Genomic DNA, 19,504 nt, shown 5'->3' on the forward strand with positions numbered 1-19,504 from the left:
TGTATCGGAATGAACAAGGGGGGTTTGCTTGCCTGGTAGATCAACAGAGGAGGCACTGCTTCACAGACAGGTACTCTGGAACGGTCTCTGGAGCAAGACCTATCGAGAAGGAACGGTGCCAACAATCAATACACAAGCATATGCAACAATATGATGCATGAATATGGCATGTAGATGTGATGTTGTTTGAGATAATGCAGCTAGCATTCTATTTGGAAGAGATCCATTTGAACCAAGGGTTCAAATGCAACTCTAAATTAAGTCTCTTAAAATGCCATAATGTGTTTTCTCATATATAGCATGTATAAGTTGTTTTTTCATGCACGAAACTAGTACAGATGGAAAGATTGCATTTTTCTGATAAGTTTTCATATATAAATTATCTCAATCTGAGCTACGGTTGAATTTCTATGATTTTTTGAAGTTTTGCTAATTTTCTGGAATTTCTTGAGTAAAAATAATTCCAGAAATCATCATTGCGTCAGCTTGAGGTCAGCACTGCGTCAACAGTCAACCTGGGTCAAACCTGACGTGTGGGAGCCACACGTCAGTGACACAGTGGTTAAGCCCGGGTCAAACCCGCACTGACCAGGGTTTGACTTGGCCCTGGGGCCAATGGTCAGCGGCTGGTGGGGTGGTTTAGGCTGCGGGATTAGGCGCTAATGACAACCACGTCGGCCTCGCCGGAGTTAGGCCGGCGACGACCTCGAGCCGCGGCGGTTCTTCGCCGGAGTCGTTGTTCTGGCATCCAGACGACACAGGGAGAGGAGCTACGGGGAGCTGGCGGAGTGCCGCATCCAACGGTGCACGGGGTTTCACCTGAGGTGGCACAGAACGACGACGGCGATGACGAGTGCGGCAGCCGGAGTTCGGCCATCGGGTTTTGATGTTGCGGGGCACGAGGGAGGCTGCAAGCGGGTCCGCGCGACTCGTCAGAGTGCACTGAGTGCAACGGCAAGCTCGGTGCGAGCTGCAGCGGCTGTGGCCACGACAGCGAGGAGCTACGGCGGCGATGGCTTCGGCCATGGTGGAAACGACGGCTACGACGCGGGAACGAGGGGGAGAAGAGAGGGGAAACGGGGAGATGCTCACAGCGGACTCGACGTGCTTGTCGGCAAGCTTGGGGACGCGCTGAAGACGGCGGGGCGGCGAAGACGATCTCCGACGACCGGAGATGAAGACGGCGGCGATAGCGACTCTCCAGGGCCTCCCGAGGCGCGTGGCTTGATGGAGAGGTAGCCGGCGATGTGGCGGAGCTTCTGGGCGCAGCGGCAGGGCGAGGGGTGGCTGGTGGCCGCGGTGGTGCTCTTTCGGACGCGAGAGAGAAAGCGAGGGAGAGGAGAGGAGAGGACCGAGGGAGAGTGAGAGGGGTACGGGGCGGCGCGTGGCGTCGCGTGGAGCATCCAGAGCGACGAGAGGGAGGACAGGAGGCAGGGAGGGAGGAGGTGGCGCGGCGCGGCGGTGCGCGTGCGTCGGGCACGCGCCCATCCTCCTGTCGAGGACGAAGACGATAGAGGAGGGGGGCCAGGTGGGCTGGGCTGGCCTGGCCAACTAGGCCGGCCAGGCCGCACAGGAATGGGCTGCACAGGGAGGTAAGCGCCAGGTAAGTCTCTTCTCCCTTTTATTTCTCTTTTCTCTTTTCTGACATTTGTTTTGATTTAATTAAAATACTAAATCATTTTATTTCCTTATGCCAGTTTTTGCAGGAGCTAGTGGTATTATTCCAGTGCTCCTCAATAAGTAGCATAATTTGTGGACATATATTATATATATAGCATATATATATCCAAGGCAAAATAATTACTGGATTAATCCAAATGTCCAAAATAAATAATTATGAGCTCCTAAAAATATTGGTTTGATTTTTATCTCTGTCCAATATTATCAGAGAGCAACATGAACATTTTCTTGGACCCTTTTGGAGAAATTTTTATCTGGGTCATTTCCAGAAATGATTCTGAGGGTTTCACAAATCCTCATTTCAAATTTAAATGGAATTTAAACATGATGCACAAATGACTAGCTAGCCTTGAGCATACCAGAACTAGGGATGTGACAACTCGCCCCCACTTGAATGAATCTCGTCCCGAGATTCAGGGGTCGACGGAAAGAAAGTGGGGTACTCCAATCGAAGACGATCTTCTCGCTCCCAAGTAGCTTCTCTCTCGGAATGATGAGACCACTGAACCTTGAGAAACTTGATGTTCCAACGTTGGGTGACACGCTCTGCTTGATCAAGAATGCGAACCGGTACTCTCGGTATGTGAGGTTATCTTGGAGATCAAGCGTTTCATGGTCCACTCCACGGATAGGATCCGAGAAGCAACGCCTGAGTTGAGAGACGTGGAAGACATCATGCACTCTGGAAAGATGTGGGGGTAGTTCCAACTGGTAGGCAACCTCTCCTCGTTTAGCGAGAATGCGAGAAGGACCAATGTAACGAGGAGCCAACTTGCCCTTGATACCGAAATGATGGGTACCCTTCAAAGGAGTAACCCGAAGGTAGGCTTTGTCGCCAACTTCATAAGTCATATCCTTATGATGACAATCATACTGGCTCTTTTGACGAGACTGGGCTGTTTTCAAGTTCTCACGAATGATGCGAACTTGCTCTTCTGCCTCCTAGATCATGTCCGGTCCAAAGAGTTGTCTTTCACCGGTTTCTGACCAGTTCAAAGGTGTTCGACATCTTCGTCCATAGAGAATCTCAAAAGGAGCTTTCTTGAGACTGGATTGATAGCTATTGTTATAAGCAAACTCAGGAAAAGGAAGACATTTCTCCCAATCCATACCAAATGAGATAACACAAGCTCTAAGCATGTCTTCGAGAATTTGATTGACCCTTTCCACCTGACCACTTGACTGAGGGTGGAATGCGGTACTGAAGGAAAGATGGGTTCCCATGGCAGTTTGGAAACTCTCCTAGAAATGAGAAGTGAAAAGACTGCCACGGTCTGAATTGATCTCTAGTGGAACACCATGGAGTGATACTATTCGAGAGATGTATAAGTCAGCGAGCTGACTAGCAGTGATACTCTCTCGAACAGGTAGGAAGTGCGCCACTTTGGAGAGACTATCAACAACTACGAAGATAGCGTTATTCCCTCTCTTGGTCCTGGGAAAGCCGGTGATGAAGTCCATACCAACTTTATCCCATTTCCATTCAGGAATAGCTAAAGGCTGAAGGGTGCCAGCAGGTCTTTGATGCTCTGCCTTAACGCGACGACAAACGTCACAGTTAGCAATAAACTGAGCAATTTCTCTCTTCATCCTAGTCCACCAGAACCTCTCTCGTAGGTCCTAATACATCTTAGTACTACCGGGATGAATTGTGAGAGGAGATTCATGCGCCTCCTTAAGAATCAGTTGTCGAAGATGCTGCTTCTTGGGGACCACCAGTCGGTTCTCGAAGAAAACAACACCTCGATCATCAACAGAGAAACTACCAGCAGCTCCCTTCTTCACGTTATCCTTGATTCGAGAAATACCCGTATCGTACTGCTGGCTAGTTATGATCTGATCCTCAAGAGTAGGTTTCACCACCAAGGTAGAAAGGAATCCGTGAGGAGCAATGTGAAGATTAAGCTTACAGAATTCCTCATGGAGAAGTGGTTGGCCCTGCTGCAACATGAGATTGTTGCAATAGGATTTACGACTTAGCGCATCAGCCATGACATTGGCTTTGCCTGGGGTGTAAGTAATCCCTAGATCATAATCTGAGATCAACTCCAACAAACGTCTTTGCCTAAGGTTCAAATCTGGTTGGGTGAAGATATACTTGAGACTCTGGTGATCGGTGTAGATCTCGCAACGTTTACCAAGAAGGTAATGTCGCCAGGTCTTGAGTGCATAGACTATGGCTGCAAGCTCTAGATCATGTGTAGGATAATTCTCCTCATGTGGATGCAACTGTTGAGATGCATAGGCAATCACATGATGATCCTGCATAAGAATGCAACCTAGTCCCTGTCGTGAGGCGTCGCGGTAGATAACAAAGTCCTTTGTGAAATCCGGTGGCACAAGTATGGGAGCAGAAGTCAGGCGTCTTTTCAGTTCCTGAAAACTGTACTCACACTGTGGGGACCACTCGAACTTTTTATCCTTCTTGAGAAGTTTCGTGAGGGGTTTAGCTACTTTGGAGAAGTTTTCAACAAAGCGGCAACAATAGCTGGCTAGACCAAGGAAACTCCTAACTTGTTTAACGGTTTCAGGTGGAGTCCAATCGAGAACGGCCTTAACTCTCTCGGGATTGACAGCAATGCCCTTACCAGAGATTACCTGGCCTAGGTAGGTCACTTCTGGCAACCAAAATTCGCACTTGGAGAACTTGGCATAAAGGCGGTGCTCTCTGAGTTTTTCTAGCACAAGTCTAAGATGTTCGGCATGCTCTTCCTCGTTCTTCAAGTAAATAAGAATATCATCGAGGTAAACCACGACGAATTTGTCTAGGTACTCCATGAAGATCGAGTTCATCAAGCGAGAGAATGTAGCTGGAGCGTTGGTTATACCAAAGGACATGACGGTGTACTCGTACTAGCCATAATGAGTGACAAATGTTGTCTTGGGAATGTCCCCATTTCTGATCTTGATTTGGTGGTAGCCTAACCTCAAATCCATCTTGGAGAAGACTGAGGATCCAGCGAGTTGATCATACAGGTCGTTGATCCTGGGGAGCGGATATTTGTTCTTTATCGTGACCAAATTAATGGGACGATAGTCTACAACCATCCGGTTGATACGGCCATTTTGCATCATGCTTTTATATCGATATTTATCGCTTTATGGGCTGTTATTTCACGTTATGTCATAATACTTATGGCTATTCTCTCTTATTTTACAAGGTTTACCATGAAAAGGGGGAATGCCGGTAGCTCGAATTCTGGCTGGAAAAGGAGCAAATATTGGAGACCTATTCTGCGTAACTCCAAAAGTCCTGGAACTCCACGGAATATCTTAAAATAAATAAATAAAAATCGTCGCCAAAGATGAAGGCCAGGGGGCCCACACCCTGCTCATGAGGGTGGGGGGCGCACCCCTCCCCCCTGGGCGCGCCCCCCTACCTCGTGGGCCCCCTGGTGGCTCTCCGACGCCTATCTTCTCCTATATGAGCTCTTTCGATGAGAAAAAAAATCATAAGCAACCTTTCGGGAGGAGACTCCGCCGCCACGAGGCGGAACCTTGGCGGAACCAATCTAGGGCTCCGGCAGAGCTGTTCTGCCGGGGACACTTCCCTCCGGGAGGGGGAAATCATCACCAACGCTCCTCTCATCGGGTGTCGGAGTAATGGGCCACGGGTAGGCCAACCCGAGTCCCAGAACCTTTCAAGACATCGGGGCAGGCTGCGCCCCGCGAGTCCAGAGGTGACTCCAAGATGAGCCGAGTCCCAGAGGCGACTCCCAGATAAGCTGAGTCCCAGAGGCGACTCCCAGTTAAGTCGAGTCCCGGAGGCGACTCCAAGGAAGCCGACTATGGGGAGTCGGCCCGCGACTCCAACGACCCCGATAATTAAAGGCAGGCATGGCCACAGTGCGCCATACCCACGGAGATCTCCGCCCGGCGCGGCATTGTTGCCATGCCAGCCCTAACATCTGCCCTTGGGGCGGGGCCCTATACCCACGACGGCCTGTCTATACGGCCCGGAGACGGCGGGGCCTACAGTCAGCGGGAGTACTGAAGACGGCGAGAGTGCCACGAGTCGGACCCGTTGGGAGTCGGCCCCCAGGAGTCGGCCGGCCCCTCCCATGGGTCCCACACGCCATTAACCAGACGCGACAGGGGAATGGCAACAGTGATCGCCCGTCAGGCGGCGGCACTGTTGCCATGACCCCATGACCAAGACCGCGTCATTAGAAGCACGGCTACAGTAATCTGCAGCCGGCAAGACCCGCCCGTGGCGGACGCGGGCTGACGCCCTCATACCAGGCCAGTCGGCGGGACCCACCAGTCGGCGGGCCCCAGGAGTCGGAGGAGAAGACGGTGGCCTAAGAGACAGACGGCTGGGACCCGCACCCAGCCAGTTTTACCATTGTACTCCTGGGGGGTGGGCCTATATAAACTCCCCAGGGCACCCATGCAAAGGGTTCGAATCCATCTAGCACTAGACAGACCATACGGGGAGGAGAAAGCTAGCCTTGTCTTCTCCTACCTCCAGAAACAGCTCTAGGAGCAGCCCTGTACTCACTGTGCCTTAGTGACCATGCGGAGACCCCGCAGAGCAGCAGTAGGAGTGTTATCTCCTCGGAGAGCCCTGAAGCTGGGTAAGATCCGCCGGCGTGCATGTCTTCGCCTCATCCCGTTTCCAGGCACCGGCGATGTTCTACTTGCCCCCACCATGATAAGCCATCCTTTGGCATATGTCGCACCCAACCCCCGACATTTGGCGCCCACCATGGAGCCAGGTGCACCGTCATCCGGAGATCTGTTCTGGACGGGAACCCTTTTCCTCCCTGGCGACTGCAGCCAGCCAGGCTCGCCAAACGGAGTTTGCGTCGACGCGCTGCACGGCGTTGAGGCCGCTTGCACAGCTAGCTGCCTCGCCGAACTTGTCGGCGAGGTTCGCCTCTCCGACGAGCCTGCATCCGACGTAGGCACGGTTGGCCCCGAGAGCCTCCTAGCGGGCCTCCTCGACCAACTCCACATCACCGGCGAGCCTGCCATGGACTTGGAGTCCGTAGGCTCCACCGACCCGATGATGTTCGACTCTGATGCCGCGTCGCTCGATGCGTTCCCCACCAATGTGGTGGTCTACGACGAGCCGGTCCCTCACCTGGAGAGCAGCGGAAGCGCCGTCACGGAGGTGTTCGTCATCAGTCACGACGAGCGTTCTGGTGAAGGGGCTCATGACCCACTCAACGCGGCTCTGCAAGACCTGACTGCTCCTATTCCAGAAGACGCAGACGCCGAAACGTTGGAGACACGCCGCCTTCAGATCATCGAAGGCGCCAAGAAGCTGGCAAGCATGAGGCACTTGTCAGAGGCCTACCAGCGCGAAATGGATCGCGCTGTGGGTGGCTCGCCGGCTTCGACTGGGCCTAGCCGCCTAGGCGCGGTAAGGCAACGCGGCGCGACCATCACCGACTTGTTCGGGGCCAATCGCCCCGTGTACGCCACGCCTGCGGAGAACATCCGCGCCGCCCAGACGGCGACTGACGAGCTGAAGAACTTTGAAGGCGAAGAGCGCCGCATCATGATGGAGCGAGTCCAGCAGCTCCTCGACGCGGTTGCCGCGCAGAATGTGGCCGGCGGCCGCATGGAGGCGCCGCGACGGCCAGATGACGACCTGCCTCCCCGCCGAGATCAAGGCGCAACGTCTCGGACGCCGACTAGTGGAGTCCGCGGAGGAAAAGACAAAGAGCCGGCTGTCAGTCGCAGTCGGACTTGCATCACCATCGAGCGCGACCAAGACGGCCGTCCGAGAGTAGTGGAACGGCAGGGCGACTACCTGCCTCCCCCACCGAGAAGAGAACGGCGAGTTTCCCCGCCGCCTGTTGAGCATCCGACTCTTGGTGGCCGCCTTGGCCGCCGAGAGGGAGTCGGAGAAAACAACGCTCGCCACCGGATCGACCGACTCCACCGATCCCTGACGCTGGAAGAAGAAGATGAGTTGGGTCCGCCTTGCTTTAAGCCCCGCATTCGAGACGAGCCTTTTCCCAAAGGGTTCACGCTCCCCCGAGACACACCCAAGTATACCGGCTCTATGAAGGCAGAAGATTGGCTAGTTGACTACTCCACGACCGTCAACATAGTGAACGGCAACAAGCGGGTTGCCGTGAAGTATGTTCCACTCATGCTCCAGGGCACGGCCCGGACATGGTTGAACAGTCTGAAGCCCTGCAGCATCAACAGCTGGGTCGACTTCACCGAGGCCTTCATCCGCAACTTCACAAGCACGTACAAGCGACCTCCCAAGCCGCGCCAGCTTTCCTTGTGCGTGCAAGGCCCTGACGAGTCGACACACGACTACCTCACGCGCTGGGGCGAACTCCGGAACTCCTGCGAGGGCGTGCACGAGGTGCAGGCTATCGAGTACTTCACCGCAGGGTGCCGAGAAGGCACCCTCCTCAAGCACAGGCTACTCTGCGACGAGCCAGAGACCATTGACGAGCTGCTGATCATAGCAGACAAGTACGCCACAGCCGACTCCTCCATGAAAACGGAAATTCAAGTTAACGCGGCTGGCAAAGTGGCCCCTCAGGCTCCCAGAACCCTAGCTGGAGACGCCAGTCGGCGATAACAACAGAACGACAATAAGCGCAAGGCCCCACAGCCGACTTCCAGCAGTCGGCAGGTTGCAACAGTCGAAGATCAACAGCCGGAGGGGCCGCCTCCGGCCAAGCGACAGAAAGGCGGCAAGTCCAACTGGTTGCCGGCCTTCTCTTATGAACAGACTCTAGACGGTCCCTGCAAGTTCCACAGCGGCGCGAAGCCATCAAACCATTCCACCCGAAAGTGCCACTGGCTTACAAGAATCGCCAAGGGAGACGACCTCCTTCCTCCCCCGCCTGCTGGGCCGCCGCCTCCGCCGCCGCCCCAACAGCCGGCTGCCAGGCCAGTCGGTGCAGTACGAGATGAGTACCCAGAAGAGCATGGAGCCTATGTAGTGTTCACCAGTGTGACTGATGATCGACGCAGCAGGTGGTTGCAGCAGCAAGAAGTAAATGCAGTAGCATCAGATGCCCCGGAGTTTATGCATTGGTCCGAGAAGCCTATCAGTTGGAGCAGGGCAGATCACCCAGAGGTGATGCCGAATCCGGGCTCCTATGCCCTGGTCCTGAGTGCCACCTTGGCCACTAATAGGCGGGCCGCTCGCTTCTCGCGAGTACTAATAGACGGAGGCAGTAGCATCAACATCCTGTACAAGGACACCATGGAGAAGCTAGGAATCAAGCGAAGACAGCTACAGAGCAGCCGGACTGTGTTCCACGGCATCGTACCTGGCCTTTCCTGCTCACCAATTGGCAAGATCCTAATAGACGTCCTCTTCGGAGACAAAGATCATTTTCGCCGAGAGCCAGTCTGGTTTGAAGTGGTGGACCTCGAAAGCCCCTACCATGCGTTACTTAGCCGACCTGCTTTGGCCAAGTTTATGGCAGTCCCCCACTGCGCCTACCTCAAGATGAAGATGCCGAGTTCCAAGGGAATTCTGACCGTAGCCGGTGACTACAGGAACTCGTCTGCCTGTGCAGCAGAGAGCAGTCGGCTGGCTGAGTCTCTGGTGATCGCGGCTGAGAAGCGGCTTCTTGATCGGGTTGTGGCGATGGCCGGCAAGCAGCCAAAGATGTTGCCCGACCCCAAGGAGTCGGAAGCTGAGGGCTCGTTCAAGCCGGCCAAAGAGATCAAGAAGATACCCTTGGACCCAGAGCACCCAGAGAGGTACGCTGTCATAGTTGCGAACCTTGACAGCAAATAGGAAGGCGAGCTCGTCGATTTCCTCTGTGAGAATCGGGACATCTTTGCATGGTCCCCTAAAGACATGCCAGGTGTATCGACGGAATTCGCCGAGCACAAGTTACACGTCCGACCTGATGTGAAGCCCGTTAGGCAGCCTTTGCGCCAATTATCAGAAGAGAAGAGAAGAGTCGTAGGAGAAGAGATAGCCCGGCTCCTAGCCGCCGGCTTCATTATGGTAGTATTTTTTCCAGAATAGTTGGCAAACCCGGTCCTGGTGTTGAAGAAGAACAAGCAGTGGCGGATGTGTATCGACTACACAAGCCTCAACAAAGCATGCCCGAAGGACCCATTTGCCCTGCCGAGAATTGATCAGGTGATAGACTCCACAGCCGGATGCGAGCTGTTGAGCTTCTTGGATGCATACTCGGGGTATCACCAGATCAAGTTGAGCCCGGCAGACAGACTGAAGACCGCCTTCATCACGCCATTCGGAGCCTTCTGCTACCTGACCATGACGTTCGGCTTAAGGAATGCCGGCGCCACCTTTCAACATTGCATGCAGAAGTGCCTCCTCAAGCAACTCGGTAGAAACGCCCACGTCTACATGGATGATGTAGTGGTGAAGACGGAGAAGCGTGGGACACTGATGGAAGACCTCAAAGAAACCTTTGAAAACCTGCGCCGATTCCAGATCAAGCTCAACCCTGAAAAGTGCGTTTTTGGAGTGCCAGCCGGCCAACTCCTTGGCTTCCTGGTCTCTGAACGCGGCATAGAGTGCAACCCTGTGAAGATCAAGGCCATCGAGAGAATGGAGGTACCCGGCCGACTGTTAGATGTGCAGAAGTTCACCGGCTGCTTGGCATCCATCAGCCGATTCATCAGTCGGCTGGGCGAGAAGGCTCTCCCTTTGTACCAACTGATGAAGAAGACCACCTTTTTTGAGTGGAACCACAAGGCGGATGAAGCATTTCTCCAGCTGAAGAAGATGTTGACTACTCCCCCTGTGCTGGCGGCTCTGACTCCTAAAGAGCCCATGCTCCTACATCGCCGCCACCAGCCGAGTAGTCAGCACAGTCATTGTAGTCGAACGAAAAGAGGAAGGCAAGGCACTCCCTGTCCAGAGACCGGTATATTACCTGAGCGAGGTACTGTCGACCTCCAAGCAGAACTACCCTCACTACTAGAAGATGTGCTACGGCGTGCACTTTGCCGCCAAGAAGCTGAAGCCTTATTTTCAAGAGCATCCAATCATTGTGGTTTGCACAGCCCCGTTGGCCGATATCATCGGGAGCCGAGACGCTTCTGGCCGAGTAGCTAAATGGGCCATAGAGTTGGCTCCCTACACCATCTACTACCAGCCCCGCACCGCCATCAAGTCGCAAGCACTGGCCGACTTCCTCGTCGACTGGGCCGAAACCCAGTACCTTCCACCAGCGCCCGACTCCACCCATTGGCGGATGCATTTCGACGGCTCCAAAATGCGCACCGGCTTGGGAGCTGGCGTCGTCCTCACCTCCCCTAAAGGCGACAAGCTCAAGTATGCGCTGCAGATCCACTTCGCCGCCTCCAACAACGTCGCCGAATACGAGGCACTCATTCACGGGCTCCGGCTTGCCAAAGAACTCGGCATTCGCCGGATCCTGTGCTACGGCGACTCCGATTTGGTGGTCCAGCAGTCATCTGGCGACTGGGACGCCAAAGATGCAAACATGGCGAGCTACCGCTTCCTGGTGCAGCAACTCAGTGGATACTTTGAGGGGTGCGAGTTCCTTCACGTGCCAAGAAATGACAACGACCAAGCAGACGCCTTGGCACGAGTCGGCTCCACCCGCCAAGCGATACCGTCCGGCGTCGCTCTTCAGCGCCTCCTTAAGCCGTCCATCAAGCCTTCACCAGAATCAGACTCCATCTTTGTGTCGGCTCCCCCCGAAGAAGTCGGATCCGACTCAAGAGCCCCAGCAGACGGCCCCAAGAAAATCGCAGTCAAAGCCGGCCCGGGAACTTCAGAACCCGGCCCGGGGACTGCGGCAATCGGCCCAAAGACTTCAGAACCCGGCCCGGGGATTGCGCCAGTCGGCCCGGGGACTGCGCCAGACGGCCCGGGGACTTCGTCAATCCAGCAAGCGGCCGCAGACTCCAGCCCGCCGCCTCCCAGCCCAGCCGCCCTTGTCCAAGTCGCAGTGGTGGCGATTGAAGAAATAGCAGCACCCTCATGGGCGCAGCCCATCCTCAAGTTTCTAGTAAACAAAGAGCTGCCAACTGATGAAATCTTGGCTCGGCAAGTGCAACGCCGAGCGGCAGCCTACACCATAATCAACAGAGAGCTGGTCAGGCACAACATCACTGGTGTCTACAGTGCTGCGTGGAGCCAGAGCAAGGCCAAGCAATTCTCAGAGACATCCATCAGGGCGAGTGCGGCCACCATGCGACTTCAAGAGCACTCATCGCCAAAGCCTTTCGGCACGGTTTCTTCTGGCCAACTGTCCTAGAAGAGGCCAAAGAATTAGTCCAAAAATGCAAGGGGTGCAAGAAGTTCCGCTCCAAGCCGCTCCAGCCGGCTTCCGCGCTGAAGACAATCCCCATCGCCTGGCCCTTTGCAGTTTGGGGCCCGGACATGGTGGGACCGTTCAAGACAGCCCGGGGTGGCATGACTCACTTACTCGTCGCAGTGGACAAGTTCACCAAGTGGATAGAATCAAAGCCCATCAAGAAGTTGAATAGCCCGAATGCAGTGACTTTCATCGCCGACATCATGGTGCGGTACGGCATACCGCACAGCATCATCACCGACAATGGCACAAATTTTGCCAAAGGCGCCTTGGCCCGTTTCTGCGCAACGCAGGGCATCCGACTGGACTTAGCGTCTGTTGCCCATCCGTAGTCAAACGGCCAGGTGGAGCGAGCAAACGGCCTCATCCTATCCGGCATCAAGCCCCGACTGGTCGAACCACTTGAGCGTTCGGCCGGCTGTTGGCTTGAGTAGCTGCCAGCCGTCCTCTAGAGTCTATGCACGACTCCAAACAAGTCAACCGGCTTCACGCCCTTCTTCCTCGTCTACGGTGCCGAAGCCATCATCCCGACGGACATAGAGTTCGACTCTCCACGAGTCACCATGTACATCGAAGAGGAAGCAGAAGAAGCACGTCAAGATGGCGTCGACCTGTTGGAAGAGGGCCGGCTGTTGGCACTCAGTCGGTCCAGCATCTACTAGCAGAGTCTGCGCCGATACTACAACAGGAAGGTCAGGCCGAGATCTTTCCAAGAGGGCGACCTTGTGCTCCGACTGATCCAGCGAACAGCCGGCCAGCACAAGTTGTAGGCGCCTTGGGAAGGCCCCTTCATCATCAGCAAAGTGCTGGGCAACGACTCCTACTACCTAATCGACGCCCAAAAGCCCCGAGCACGCAAGAGGGACGATTCCGGCAAATAGTCGGAACGACCATGGAACGCAAATCTTCTCCGAAGATTTTATAGTTAATGCAGTATGTACCACGCTATCCTTTGTATTAAAGTACCGAGACTTTGGGCCCCCCGAGACGAGCTCGGGGACTGCCCCTTTTGTTGTTATCTGTATGATAAGAATTATGCCTTCAAGTATGCTACTCTTTGTTATGCCGCTGGGCACCGGGTTCGACTAAGTCAGCCCGGGGCCTCGCCGTCTTGTGCAAAAAAATGCTTCCTGTAGTCGGACAAGTAGTGTGCGGCGCTTAAGCCGTCTCCTGTCAGAAGCCGCAGCTTGCAGAGCGACTGTTGGTGGGCAGAGAGTAAGAAAGAATGAGCGCCCACACGAAAAATGGCTAAGGACTCAAAGCACACGCATAGCACAAGCCGGCTTCCAGCCCCCTTTTCGCAGAGCCGACTCCTGAATAGTCGGCTTGCCGCCTTCTATCCAACTTGTTAAAAGACTCTAAAAAAGGCCAAGTACTTGCCCTCCCTAATGAAGCCAAGCATTTGACCCAGCGGCAGTCCGCAGAGCGGTTGTCCGTCTGGCAAAGCGGCGACTTTGGGAAGGCGGCAAAGGAAAAAGCCAAAAAAGAGCAACTAGCAAGGAAAGATAGAAGTCGGATAGATATTTACATAACATAGGCCTCTGGCCAAGTTCAAAATATACCCCGCGGGTGGAATTGTGCGAATTGACAAGTTCTTTCAAAGACTACTAAGGCAGGAAAAATAAAGGCAAGACGACAGCCTAAGAAGCGGCAGACGGGTTCGGAGGGCCGGTGGAGACGGCGGTGTCAGGCGCCAGAGCGGCCGACTGGGCAGTCTCGGCTTGATCATCTCTGGCGGCAGCCGGCCCGGTCGGACGCGGCTCGTTGCTGGAGGCGCGGTCGAGCTGAGGCTGGTCGTCCGCTCCGTCTTCTGGCGCCTCCGTCTCGTCTCCGTCCCCCGCCTCATCTTCCTCCTCGGTGCTGGAGCCGATCAGCTCCGCCGAGTCCTCGTCATAGTCCGGGCTCATCCCGAACCACTCCGGCGGCACCTCTTCGCCGTTCGCGGCCCGCTCAGGAACGAAGACGTTGGTGTCGTGTAGTCGGCAATCGCCTCCGCACGCTCGACGAGGGCACCTTCCACAGCCACCAGCTCCGCCTGGGCCTCTGACCGGAATGCGGCCAGTCGGTCCAGATCTAGCCCTAGATACCAAGCCTGGACGAATTCCAAGGCCCGGCGCGCTCCAGCCCGGGCCGAGGAACCCTTCCAAGCCTCAAGACGGCCAGCTGCGACCTCCAGCCAGTCGGCAGTCCGACTGGGAGTACGCAGAACCGGCATGCCTGGCCACAGGGCAGCGATCGCCTGAGCACCAGCGCGCTGAAGCCGGCGCAGCAGCTGGTGGGCCGGCCGCAGACGAGTCTCGATGCTTAGGAGCTGCTCGTCGACGGTCAGGGGGGCGTTGGCGGCGATCTCCTCGCCATTCGCACTCCGCGCCTCGCGATCAGCCTTAATGGCTCGGGTGACCGCCTGCGAGTGGCCAGGGAAGAAGTCTGCCCAAAACAGAAAGAAGCAAAGAAAGAATCAGGAGTCGGCCTGACTTACAGTCGGCGGCTCGAAGAAAGAAAGCAAAGAAACTCACCATCGACAATGTCTTCGATCTTGTGGAAGCCGGAAGTCAGCATCGCCTCCTTGTCAGTCCAGGAGGAGCGCTCGCTCTCGAACTCGGCCAGGAGAGCGGTCTCTTTCTTCTCCGCCTCGTCTTGAGCCGCCTTAAGCAGCTCCTTCTGCTCCGCCAACTGCGCGGCCAGCAAGTCGCGCTCTATGGCCAGCTTGCCGCACTCCTCCTCCTTGGCGCGTAGGGCAGTGCTGACTTCGCCCAACCGTTCCTGAAGAACGGCATTGGCCTCTAAAGAACCAAAAGGACGCTAAGTCGTCAATAAAGAAGGTCGCCGGAAAGATTCGGCCTGACTGCTCAGCAGTCGGCCCGAATCGTGGGGACTACAGCCCGCGGGTGCGCCAGCGCGCCCCCGCGAAAAAAGAAGAAGGACTTACTCCGGCTCTTTGACAAGTCGGCCGTCCGCTTCCCCAGCTGCTCAACATTGCGGTTGAAGGCAGTAACACGGAGGTTGTGATACTCCTGTGGTAAGAATCAGACAAAGGTGAATATTCGGACTCGCCAGATGGAGTTCTGGGCCGCCTGCTCAGCAGCCGGCCCGAAACTCGGGGACTACACCCAGTGGGTGCGCTGGCGCGCCCCCATAGAGAAGAACGAGAAAAAACAAAGTCAAAGAAGGAAAGTGTACCCGGATAGAAGCTCGCGATGCCAGATGCGCCTTGGTGCAGCCCTGGATGGCTTCGCCCTCAGCTCGCAGTTTCGCCTGCACGTCCAGGAGCGCCTGGTTTAGCGGACCGTCGCTGCCTCATTGCACCCACCCAGTGGCTGTGGTGCTTGTCGCCTCGGCATCTGGGATGGCTGAGCTGGCGCCGCCAGCCTCCAAGGGGCGCGGCGCTGAAACTGCCTTCTCAAGGCGGCGGCACGCTGGCGAGGCGACTTGAAGGAGCAACCTCGCCACCGCCTCGTCTTCAGTCGGCAGCATTGGCGGGCCTGCCGGCTGCTTGCCGTGCGTGCTCCCAGACGGCGGTGGAGGCGGCGGTGGCGGCGTAGCCGTGCCCGACGCGGAGGCCTCGCCACCGTCCTTCTCCACGACGGAGTGATCCCCGCCGACTTCTCCAGTCTACCCCGTGAACTCCGGGGGCGGCGGCGCAGAGTTCAGCGGGACGACAAGCAACGCCGATTGGCGGCGTGCGGTCTCCTCTGCCCGCTGTCTTGTGGCGGCGGCGGCTTCGGCTTCCTCCAGTTTCTTCTGGGCGGAGGCCGCCGCTTTCTCGGCCTCCGCCTTCTCCAGACGGTCGGCCTCCTCCTTGTCGCGCTTCTCCCGCGCGTTGCGCTCCGTCGCTTCCCGGAGGTCGGCGGCGGGGTCAATCCGCCGAGTATTGGCGGACGTCTCGGCCGACCCCATGACAGAGGGGACGACGACCCTCTCAAGAGAAAGAGGGGCCCTGAAGCAAAGAAGGAATGAAAAAGACTCGGAAAAGATTCATCAAAGAAAACAAGGCAAAGGCAGAAAGCGCTTACGCAGAGACTAGCGGCGGCTTCTTCACGTCCTTATGGAAGCGGTTGGCCTTCGCGACCGCCTCCTCCCGCTTGGTTGCGGCGGCCGCCCCCTTGAACTTCTTCGGCCGACCGCTGAGCGAACTCGGCGCGGCCCGACGCTTCTTTGCGCTGACTTGACCGGCCAAGCCGGCGGAGGAACTCGCGCCTGGATGGCTGGCTTTCGGTTGGCGGCGCGGGACGACTTCCCCTTCGGCGTCGTCTTCTAGCCAGTCGGCGAAGGTCACCGAGGGCTGGAAGCCGCCTTTCGCTCCTCCTCCTCCGCCTTCGGTGTCGGCCTCCATCGCCGCTGCCCCCAAGTCGGGGTCGTCGACATCGCTCTTCACTCGATCTGGAGCGAACTCGCGGGGCTGTACCGTGGCGCCGGCTGCAGGCTGGATGAGGGGGTTCTGACTCGAAAAACCAAGAAGATCAGAAGTCGGATTCGGCTACAAAGAAAAACAGAAGAGCAAAATATACGACTTACCACAGGCGGAGGGTTGGCACACGAGTATGGCTCCTTGCCGAACTGCCAATCTTCCACGAGCTCGCAGTTCGCGATGTGATTCACCATGCTCGCCACCTCCGCGTGGGGCATTTCCCAGGTGCACATCCGACTCGGGTCTCGGCGGTCGCTCATCTGACAAATCAGATGAGGACGGCCTTGGAGAGGGAGGACTCGGCGTGCCACGAAGGCAGCCAGCAAGTCGGCCCCGACCAGACCTTCCGACTGCGTCAGCACTCGGAGTCGCGCGACGGCGGCGGCACCTGCGGGAGTCAGCGTCTTGGCCCAATGGGACCAGCTGGAAGCCTCCCAGCCAGCGCGCCGACCTCGTACGGCGGCAGGTTGACCCAGTCGCCTTCCGTGGCGACGTTCTTCACATAGAAGTACGACCGCTGCCACATCTTCACCGACTTGATTAGCACGATGGAGGGGAACGGGTTGTCGGCGGTCGACCTGCGCATCGTGATGAAGGCGCCGCACTGAGCCGGCATGCCAGCGACATGCGTGCCGAGCTTGGATTGGAAGAACTCTCCCCACAGTTCGATGGTGGGGAGAACGCCAAGGAAACCCTCGCATAGGGTGGCGAAGGCGGCCAGCAGCACCACCGTGTTCGGAGTGAGGTGGTGCGGCTGGAGTCTGTTGAACTCCAAGAAGGAGCGGAGGAAGCCGCTCGCCGGCAGGCCCAGGCCGCGCATGACGTGCAAGCAGAATATAACACGCTCGCCCTCCTCCGGCGCCGGCCTTATTTCCCCCGCCGGCGCGGCGCGGGCTCGCACCAGGTTCGCGCCAGGGAGCCGGCGCGTCTTGCGGAGGTGCTCGATGATGTCGTCGTCCACCGTAGAGCCGTCCCACACGCCGGAGCACACGGCAGGAGCCGCGATGGCGGAGGAGGAGCTCATCGCTGCGGGTGTGGCGAGGCTCGGTGCGGCAAGGGCAAGAAGAAGAAGAGACAGGTGGAAGTGGGGGAGCAGGGAGGAATGAGCGCGCGTGCTTCGCCGTCCCGCTCACCCCACCTACTTATACGCCCGAAGGCTAAGAAGCCGATGGGGCGGCGTGGGATTAACTGCGCGCAAGACCCCACGCCCTCCACGATTTACCCCACGAAGTTACTGCACGCAGTAACGACGTGGGGAACCCAACCGTCCGCGCGGCCGCCACGGATCCGTTCACGTGCTGAGTCGCGATAGTGGCGGGCCCCGCCTGACGGCCTGTCCCGTCGCGCGCATGGGTAGGCAGACTGCCCCTGCCGCGTGGCGCCGCGCGATGGGGCCGTGGCGGGCGACCGCGAGAAGCGTATCAGGCACGCCGCCTGGTTCTTGCTGCGGCTTTCAAACTCCTTTGGGGGCAAGACGGCCCTCAGTGAATTCGACTCCAGCTAGTCGGTTCGGAGCAAGACGGCCCTCAGTGAATCCGACTCCAGCTAGTCGGCTTGAAGCAAGACGGCCCACTGTGGGTCCGACTCCTGCTAGTCGTCTTGAAGGAAGACAGCCAGCAAGGCCTGAATTCCCCCTATAGAAGAATGAAACTGTTGAGGCCCGTGACTTATCACCCTCGGAGCCTCACCATCTTCGGGCACTACTGTCGGAGTAATGGGCCACGGGTAGGCCAACCCGAGTCCCAGAACCTTTCAAGACATCGGGGCAGGCTGCGCCCCGCGAGTCCAGAGGCGACTCCAAGATGAGCCGAGTCCCAGAGGCGACTCCCAGATAAGCCGAGTCCCAGAGGCGACTCCCAGTTAAGCCGAGTCCCAGAGGCGACTCCAAGGAAGCCGACTATGGGGAGTCGGCCCGCGACTCCAACCACCCCGATAATTAAAGGCAGGCATGGCCACAGTGCGCCATACCCACGGAGATCTCCGCCCGGCGTGTCACTGTTGCCATGCCAGCCCTGACATCTGCCCTTGGGGTGGGGCCCTGTACCCACGACGGCCTGTATGTACGGCCCGGAGACGGCGGGGCCTACCAGTCAGCGGGAGTACTGAAGACGGCGAGAGCGCCACGAGTCGGACCCGTTGGGAGTCGGCCCCCAGGAGTCAACCGGCCCCTCCCACGGGCCCCACACGCCATTAACCAGACGCGACGGGGGAATGGCAACAGTGATCGCCCGTCAGGCGGCGGCACTGTTGCCATGACCCCATGACCAAGCTCGCGTCATTAGAAGCACAGCTACAGTAATCTGTAGCCGGCAAGACCCGCCCGCGGCGGACGCGGGCTGACGCCCTCATACCAGGCCAGTCGGCGGGACCCACCAGTCGGCGGGCCCCAGGAGTCGGCAGAGAAGACGGTGGCCTGAGAGACAGACAGCTGGGACCCGCACCCAGCAGGTTTTACCATTGTACCCCTGGGGGTGGGCCTATATAAACCCCCCAGGGCACCCATGCAAAGGGTTCGAATCCATCTAGCACTAGACAGACCATACGGGGAGGAGAAAGCTAGCCTTGTCTTCTCCTACCTCCAGAAATAGCTCTAGGAGCAACCCTGTACTCACTGTGCCTTAGTGACCATGCGGAGACCCCGCAGAGCAGCAGTAGGGGTGTTATCTCCTCGGAGAGCCCTGAAGCTGGGTATGATCCGCCGGCGTGCATGTCTTCGCCTCATCCCGTTTCCAGGCACCGGCGACATTCTACTCGCCCCCACCATGATAAGCCATCCTTTGGCATATGTCGCACCCAACCCCCGACATCGGGAGAGGGCATTCTCCATCAACATCTTCACCAGCACCATCTCCTCTCAAAACCCTAGTTCATCTCTTGCATCTAATTCTTGTCTTCAAGTCCGGGATTGGTACTAGTAGGTTGCTAGTAGTGTTGATTACTCCTTGTAGTTGATGCTAGTTGGTTTATTTGGTGGAAGATCATATGTTCATATCCTTTATGCATATTAATACCCCTCTGATTATGAACATGAATATGCTTTATGAGTAGTTACGTTTGTTCCTGAGGACATGGGAGAAGTCTTGCTATTAGTAGTCATGTGAATTTGGTATTCGTTCGATATTTTGATGAGATGTATGTTGTCTAGCCTCTAGTGGTG

General features: G+C 56.9%; 1 protein-coding gene across 1 annotated transcript in view; it reads right to left on the reverse strand.

Moving 5' to 3' along the window:
* The window catches only part of LOC119321601 (protein COP1 SUPPRESSOR 2-like), a 55,744-nt gene extending 38,373 nt beyond the window's left edge, over positions 1 to 17,371 (reverse strand). Inside the window, exons 1-2 of the mRNA XM_037595211.1 lie at positions 17,191 to 17,371; positions 14,149 to 14,366 (exon numbers count right to left, since the gene is read on the reverse strand). Of these exons, the coding sequence (XP_037451108.1) occupies positions 14,149 to 14,366; positions 17,191 to 17,371 (399 nt within the window). The remainder of the gene's footprint in view (positions 1 to 14,148; positions 14,367 to 17,190) is intronic.
* Between the last annotated feature and the right edge of the window lie 2,133 nt (positions 17,372 to 19,504).

The sequence above is a fragment of the Triticum dicoccoides genome, chromosome 6B (assembly GCF_002162155.2).
Source record: "Triticum dicoccoides isolate Atlit2015 ecotype Zavitan chromosome 6B, WEW_v2.0, whole genome shotgun sequence".
NCBI classification, from domain to species: domain Eukaryota; kingdom Viridiplantae; phylum Streptophyta; class Magnoliopsida; order Poales; family Poaceae; genus Triticum; species Triticum dicoccoides.